Below are 8,532 nucleotides of genomic sequence, written 5' to 3'. Positions count from 1 at the left end.
AGGTGGAAACATGAAAGGTTTCAGTAAGATTAGAGTATTGTGATTTTTAACTTTCTTCTTTCAGATTTTACTTGTTTTCCAAATCAAAACTTTCTACATGTGCTTTTTTATATTTAATAAGGAAATAAATTGCTTTAAACAACTACAAGTTTTCCCTTCCTGTCGGGTTTTGAGAGTTTTGCATCTCTTGGGTCAAGTAAACTTTCCTTATTTCACTGATGTAGAAAACAAGGGGGCCCAGGGTTAACAAGGTCAACAGACACATCCCTATATCAAGAGGCATTGAAAGTCAGCAATAGCAAGAAAGACTTTATCAAAGGGGATCTAGTTGGGTACTGGAGGATATACTGTATAACAGACATGCATAATCAACCTCTGATACAGTGGCTATAGATGTAGCTCAGGGTTCTTCACCTGGTACCCTGTCCCCAAGACTGGAAGCAAGGCCAGATTTGCATACTCACAGGACAACTAACTACAAAAGGCCACACATGGACATGCTATTTTAAGATTACTTGTTTTCTAAGGACCAGCAGGCTATGTGAAGACCATTCCATCTGGACCATCTTGATTCACACAGATTGTGTGTGTGTGTGTGTGTGTGTGTATACATAAATGCATATATACATATATGTATATATATACACATATGTATATGAGTGAGTTTTTATATATGTGAATGAATGTATATAAATATATACATGACTGAACTTCACTACTACAGGAAGGAGTTATTGAATAATCTGGGTTCTAGCTGTGCTAAGAAAATGAATGGAAAGGACAATAGGAGGCTCATTTTCCACTGAGTGACAATTGGCTGCATCTGAAATTAGCTGGTTTCTTCACTGCAAGGTGCTTGCTCTCCAGCACGGCTCAATCACCCCCATCGGTTTGGGGGTTTTGGTTCCCCTCGGTTCAGGGTTGGTAACCGAGTCTCCTGTAAACCTCAAGCTCTGTGATCCTTGCAGTATAACACTTCATGTACATAGAAAGAGCACTTAACACTGCTGCGTGTCCATGTCTAAATGGAGGTGTGTGCATTCACCACTTCTATGAGTTAGTGATCTTATGCAGTGATCTTACCTTTTCGCTGGGATAACAGAGGACTTCCTGCTGTGACCTACAATCCATGCGGCTTTTTTTTCTGTCTTCATCTGAAGACCAAGAACTGAAGAGGCAACTTTGCTCCAGGCTCATTTACCCCCTGAAGGCCAGAAGCTATTTAAAATACCAGAGACCTCTGAAGAACTCTCTGTCATTCAAGATGCGGAGATGTTTGTTTGTTTAGTTGGTTTTATTTTGTCAGTTTTGAAGGACTGCTTTATCATGTCAATCATGGCTTTCAATGATAAGAATATCATTGAAATATCTTTCACTTAAAAGATATTTCTCTACAAGTGGACTCAGGTGTCCTTATAGCTACACCACATCATATATGTATATACACAACCATCTGGAAAGAGGCTGCCCCCAGATCCTAGAACAGCTATTCTGTACGACAAGGGACCATGGTATTGCCTTTGTTTTCAGGAGTCACATGTGTGCCTACAGACTTGTTATAGGCAAGGAGCCAGACCTGCTAATATGTTTCTTTAAAGGTTAAGGAAGGGTAATCTTCCCTCCAAGGCATAACAGAGAGACAAGTCCTAATTTTCATTGGCGGAAAGTATGGCTGCCCTTAGAAAATGATGTTGACCTTTTATTAACAGGAAGACTTACTAAATGGTGCTTTAACCGTTTGTGATTCTTCTCCACCCCCTTCATTCCTGATTGAGCTTAGCCAGAATCTTTATGGGAAGAAAAAATGCTGCCAGGTTCACAGGTCAGGCCCAGCGGTTGTCTTTGTTGTTACTGATCGTCCCAAGCAGAGTAGGGAGGTTCATGACGAGTACCTTAGTGAGAAACTATTCGAAAATATAAAGTTCTAACAGTGGCAAAAGAAGACACCCAGGAATTTATGGGAGAACTTTCCCACTAAAATGTTGTTGACTGTAACATCATGGGAACAACCTTTTGCTCAAATACCACCTCCTTTTTGAAACCCTTCAAGTCCCAAAGAGCAGGAACAAAGCCTGCCTCCTCTCTTCCCCTGGTGAATGAATTATGTCCCATTAGGTCACATTTTGTTTACGAAATAGAGAGTCATCCTTGTGTATGTAGGCTCCGAAGCAGTACTAAACTCTTGATATGCTGCCTCAAAAACAGTATAACCTAAAGGGCAGCAGATCAGAAAATTCAGATCATTCGACCAGGTATGGTGGCATACCCCTTTAAAACCAGCGCTCTGGTGGCAGAGGCGACAGATCTCTGTGAGTTCGAGGCCAGTCTGGTCTACAGCGCTACTTCCATCCAGGACAGCCAGGGCTAGACAGAGAAGAAGCCTTGTCTTGAAAAGAAAGATTGCTTGAGATCATTCCTTTAAAGTCAACTATAAATGGCACCGTGTGCTTACTTTCTTAAGTATGCTATTTGTGCTATTTAAGTGTTTCTGCATTTCCTTTATTACATGAAATTACACAGTAACAAAAGAATTACAGAAAAATGGATGTAAAATTTGAGGAGATTATTCAGACTTGGTAGCACAGGCTCCTTTAGGGGAACTTTAAGATGACTAAGGCAAGATGAGAGACAGTTAGACTTGACGATCAAGCCGGTGAGGTCATGAGCTCAGCAGCTCACAGGTTCATTACCGAGTCTGGAAAGTTCCCTGCAGGAAATGAAGAAGGCTGCAAGACTTTCGTGATGACAGCAGTGTAGACAGCACCTATGTGTGTCTGTCTGTGCTGTGTCTCACCGATAACTGAGGCATGGCCGTAGGGTGCAGGGAAGAGATAGTAAAGATGTTTCACCATGAGGAATATAAATGGTTGGTTAATTTTATATGAGCTACCAGGGTCCCTTACTTTAAATGCTTTTGATGTAATGTACATAACCAGATGATGCTGCTGTCTCCTCCTCCTTTCATCTCCTCTCTCCTTCTCCTTCCTCATGTGTGCAAGCACACACTTTCATTGTTAATTTGGTACCAAGTCAAAGTATGGATGTTACTGCTAACCAGCCACTCTTTAAACTCAGGGACAAACACTAAAAACTCAAAATAAAATCAACAGTGGTATGATGCTTGTCCTGTTTGTTTTGTGTTTGGCTTTCTGTTTCATATGGGGCAAAGAACTCCCAATGACTCTAATAAAACTGAGCCCTAATCCAGAACATGTTTACCATTAACCAGAGAGTTTATTTTGCTCCATTGGCTGCTTCAATTTGTAGTGAACCTTTGATTGTGACTGCCAAAACCCAGACAATAACAGGCACATAGCCACTTAACCAATAATGCAAGAAAACACAGAAACAAGAGTTAAGAAAAACCAATCAGAGCACAAAACTACAACATCCTACATTAATAAAACTTTTAATGCACAGTCAACTAAAAGATGCGTGTAAGGATGACAGAATCTCCGTTCACAGGCAGCCAATAGGATTGGAAGTTAACTTCAAACAAAAGTTCAGGTTGTGCATTGAAAATTTACAAACCATTGAAGTTGAAGGGAACAAAAGAAAAATAACAATGGAAGCATCAATGACCATAAATGTGATGGGATGATTAAAGAAAAAATTCAAGTATTGTAAAGTTCTTCAGACATGTCTTGGAAGTTTGTGCATTTCCCATCTTTGCATAGTAAAAAAAAAAAAAAAAAAAGAAGAAGAAGAAGAAAAGGAAAAAAAAGAAGAAAAAGAAAAAAAAAGAAAAAAGAAAAAGAAAACACATCACTTGGCAAAACTCCATAGCTCTATGTGATTCATGTTTCAAACATGCACCTATGTGTACTGCTCACTTTGCTGGTAGAAGCAGCTCTAATTCAGTGGGCTCATGCACTATCCCGGGTGAACAATGAAGTCAGCGCACGCCTCCTCATCCAGGTGTCATTAATTATTGCAGTAAAAGTATAGCAGGTGAGATAACTCGGTCATCACTGGACACTCTTGTTGGGTAATGTTGAACAATGGGAGGCTTGTGCTTTGAATTCAAATTAATAAGAAGGAATACTCACACTCCAAAATAAGCAAATGGATGGCATGTGCAAGAGAAAATGCAGCATGGAGTCTGAAACTACATAACCTAACACCACTGAAAATGATTCTGACCCATTTCGTACAGTACGATTGCACTACCCTCATGTCCGTACACACATAGCCCAATGCTTGTGTATTTTACATACACAAGCATAATTTAACATTGGAGCGTAGGTTTGTTTACCTATGAAACTGTCAGTGTAACAAAAAGTTACACTGACATTTGTCATATGTACATAATATTTGGGGACCACTGTGGTCTGATTTAAAACATAACATCGCACATTTACAATGTTGTTTGTGAAATGTTCAAAAGTTAACCATAAAGATCTGGTTTGTAACTGACGTGGTCGTATGTCGGATCAAGTCACCACGGTGCCTCAGAAATTGTAACGAAATGAGTATGGTGAGGTTGGCAGCTGCTTGGTATCTCATAGTGAAGTGGACCCCGAAACATTGCAACGACAGGAAGAGATACCAAGTTATCTGAATTTCCTCTGACCTTCCTCCAAGCTGAGCCCATGCCATTCAGTAAAGGGGTACAGCCTGTGTCTTATGGAACCAGGAATAAGGCCAGTAAGCCTTATAGATAGCGCTGTTATTACTATATAAACAAACAGCAAATTCAAGCGAAAGACTGCATACCTGCATAGCACCTGTTTCTCAGAAAGCCATCCGAAGGTTAAGATGTTGTTATGGTTTGGGGTAGTATATAGCAATCAAGGTTTCTGCTCTGTGAGGGTGAAAAGCCAACACTTAAAGATATCTTTGGGGGAGGAGGGAAAGTCCAGTTTCATGCAGTCTATTTTTAGGAAATCCTCCTCCCTTCTAGTCAAGGAATATGTTGTAAAACTTAAGACATGAGTCTTGCTGGAGAGGGCCTTAGAGCTAAATGTAAAAAGTAACTCAGTGCCGGGAAGAAATGCATAGTTTATCTGGATGTCTTCTTGGTAAAAATGGGCCAGTGGAGAAGTAGGGGCTCTCTGGCGGGTCTGAGTTCTTGATGGGTGTTCACTGTACACCTGCATGTCCGAAACAAACCTGAGAGAATTTCCTCAGTAGCCTGTTCCCTTAGGATTGCATTGGAAGCTCTCCTGGCAATACTTAAAGAAGGAATGGGGGAAGATGAGGGAAACTCAGACAGTCCTGGGATCTCCCCAGCTACCTGGAGGAAAAAGAAGGGTGTGGATTCATACACAGTGGAATCCCATCGCAACCCAGAGTCTCAGCAAAACACTGAGCAGGGTGAGTTCCTGGAATCACCATTCAGAATGACAACCTGAAATGAGCAGAAATGACCAGCTGTGCTGCCTCGCCACACTGGGGCTCTGTCACACAGGCTACTTCCCGAGGCAGTTAGATGAAGTATAAATGAAATTTATACATATAAAAAAAATACATTTGAATATGAACAGAATGGAAAGCTTAACTTTTTCCAAGCTTCCAGCATTTGAAAGTTATTAATTTTTTTATTTAAGGCTTTAAGTTTCTCCTCCTTTCACATTTACGACAGGGAAAGAGAGCTGTCGAAACCAGAAACTAAAACAATGAGCTTGGCACTTTTGTGATTAATTTGAGAAGGGTCTGTTTTCCTACAGTATATACATGTGCTTATGATGACATCAAAAGTGTTAGGTCCATCAGTACATATACACTCACATTTACATAATCTTTTGTGTTCTTGTTATGGGTTATTTTCTGTGTCCCCCCCCCCCTTTTAATATTTGGTTTCAAACATACTAGATTTGTGCCCAAACTCCCTGCATCTGTGGCTACTTCTGTCTTGTTAAGCAAGCTCAACAATTGGTGGACATGTTAAAAGAGAGGACAGAGACAAAGGAGGAAAGAAAATGACAGAAAAGAAAGAAAAATAAGATGTGGAGCAAGCAACAAACTCAAGTATAGACAGAATCTTCGCACGGAAAACATTTCCATACAGACAAGCAAAATGGCATATTGAAATCTTGTTTCCATATCTACACTTAGAAAAGAACTGTACAATAGCATTGCTCAAGTTCCAGCTCCCATTGCCAGAGGATGCTTGGTCCAGGAGAGAAATGATGGGTACAGCGGATCAACAAGAACACAGTCCAGATGAGTGCTGCCATGGGCGTGTTTAGAGTGGGCCAGGGGCACGTAGGGAAAGGGTTGGCCAGGGCAGAGGTGGAGGGGGGGTGGTGGAGGATGGAAAGGCATTAATCCAGACCCAGGTAGCGTTTGTGTGGTCATCTGTCATCTTCCCCTCGGGATTTCCACTGTAGGATTTGCTGAAGGTTGGCTTGCTAGCTTGTTGTTATATATGCCATGCAGTTTTTACCCTTTCCAAAATTGGATCTTCATGCCACTGGAGTTTGTCCTTGATAGTAAAAGGAAAAAAAATCATGCCAAATCATTTAGAAAATATTAAGTGCCAGCAGGCTGGGGGGCAGGGTCATTTGCTATTTGTTCTTTTATTGCACTTGTTGCTACTCCCTTCTCCTTTAGTTAAAAAGAAAAAAAAGGATTCTGAAGTTGTTGTTGTTTTTTTTAATGACATGGTCTTTAACCCCTCCCCGTTATTGACAGGTGATGGGGGGGGGGTTACTTGAAGTTATTTCCAAAAGGGACCTTTGTCTTGTACCCCATCCCAATTCTCAGATCTGAGGCTCTGTAGTCATTACCACCCAAGGGTCTTCTTTACAGACTTAAGAGTTCCGGCAGCATGGCTGAAAACATGTCATTCCCAGAACCCAACAGTGCAAGGTGGCATTCCTCCAGTGCAGACGATTCAGATGGGGCCTTGCTGAGTGGGATCGAATCTCCTCTTCTTGACGTTTCTTCCAGAGTACGTCAAAGAAGATGCAGAAAGAGGAAAAGAGAAGCCACAATATTAATCAGATGACAGTGAGAGACAAATGATGACAACAACAATGGTGCGTGTCCCAGAGCAGAGTAATCCACTCACACAGAGGCAGTCTCCAAGTAATCAGAAACAAAGAAAAGCTAATGTTTTGGAACATGTTTGCATTTCCCCATTGAGACTACACACTTTGGGGAACACTAGGGGAAACTTCAGATTGTTCATTTTCAACCACAAATTGGTCTAATTTCAGAAGCAAAAACCATTGCTAATTCACCAGATGAAAAGTACTACAGCATAGTAGTTTTCACCTATGAGAACTAGGAAGAACTTGGAAGGTCTTGTAGCTGTTCCCTCCAAACCCCCAGAGCTCTGTAGCAACAGAGCTCACCAAATCCTTGCTCTGCCTGGCTATTTCTGCCTTGGGTGTGTGAGGTCTTACTCCACTAAGGAACAGGCACTTCTCATGGTGGAAAGTTGGCAGACAGAGTGCACAGGGAGGTGGTACACTCAGGAGAATGGACACAGGGCCAGGTTAGCCAAGCAAATGCAGCAGTTTAGCTCTGTGGAGAGAAGCAGGTTCAAGTGCCTCACTCAGTGTCCAGTCTCCTAAAAAGTGATTCCTGGGCTTGAAGAGAAAGAAAAAAAGAATAGCAAGACACAACACAGCAACAATGTGAGTTGGTTGTAACCTCCCATGGTCTGGCTTCATGTGGGGCATCAAGCAAGGGGCTCATGCATTAGTCTGCATACTGGCGGGCACAACTCCACAGCCACCAAGGCATCATGCAAAACTGGAGGCTGGGAAGCCCTTGCTCTCTCATTCCCCTGCCCACTTACTCAGGGCCAGCTGAATACCTTCACTGGCCCTAGGTACCAAAATATTATGACAGATTCCTCCACCCCCACCCCCACATGTCCTTCAAAACAGAAACACTACCAAAGCTTAAAATCCATAGGAAAATATCCTGCAAAGTTCCTACTTTCCCAGAAGACCCACTTTGATGCTTCTTTCTTTCTTTTCTTTCTTTCTTTCTTTCTTTCTTTCTTTCTTCCTTTCTTTTTTTTTAAATACCAAGCATGAATATCTTCAACATAAACTTCCCTTTTCTTAAGTCTCCATTGAAACATCTTCACAAAAGTCTGGACATGTGGTGGCTTGGCCTAGTGACTTAATTCAATGCAGCAAACACCTTTGCCTTAGAGTTGCTGACTTACTGCCAAGTCCTCTGAAGTCAACAATGGTTTTGAGAGCAGGCATTGCTGACTCTACTTACCTATGGGTAAGACTGAATGGGACATCCCCATGATGTGGCTGTCACCAAATGAACTTACTGGGGTTGCTCAGGACCTGCATCTCCCATCAAAGTTCATGCTCTCTGAGAAGATGTCTAAGAGTGAAGACTTGGGGGAGAGAAACACCTACTGCCTAACCTTGAGGACCAGGGACCCTATCTAAGCCAGATGTGCATATTACTGCAATTCAAGTGAAATATAAAACAAATGTCCTCAATTAATATAAATGCTGAGGACAGAACAAACCCACTGAGCAGGACAAGAGCACATTAGCCATATTTAAATTCTTTCATTCAAACACAGGGTATGCCCAAAGACAGAACAGC

At 41.7% G+C, this 8,532-nt stretch overlaps 1 protein-coding gene across 3 annotated transcripts in view; it reads right to left on the bottom strand.

Annotated features, from left to right (window-relative positions):
- Positions 1-3,383: 3,383 nt before the first annotated feature.
- The window catches only part of Adam23 (a disintegrin and metallopeptidase domain 23), a 150,395-nt gene continuing 145,246 nt past the window's right edge, over positions 3,384-8,532 (bottom strand). For 2 of the 3 annotated variants that reach the window (XM_006495969.4, XM_006495970.4), the window contains one exon: positions 3,384-6,887. In XM_006495969.4, coding sequence (XP_006496032.1) covers positions 6,839-6,887 — 49 coding nt within the window. In that variant the 3' untranslated portion in view covers positions 3,384-6,838. The remainder of the gene's footprint in view (positions 6,888-8,532) is intronic. The other variant, NM_011780.3, reaches the window with a different exon arrangement.

The sequence above is a fragment of the Mus musculus genome, chromosome 1 (genome assembly GCF_000001635.26).
Source record: "Mus musculus strain C57BL/6J chromosome 1, GRCm38.p6 C57BL/6J".
Lineage (NCBI taxonomy): Eukaryota > Metazoa > Chordata > Mammalia > Rodentia > Muridae > Mus > Mus musculus.
The sequence above is the reverse complement of the archived record's forward strand: the minus strand, read 5'-3'. Positions and strand labels throughout refer to the sequence as shown.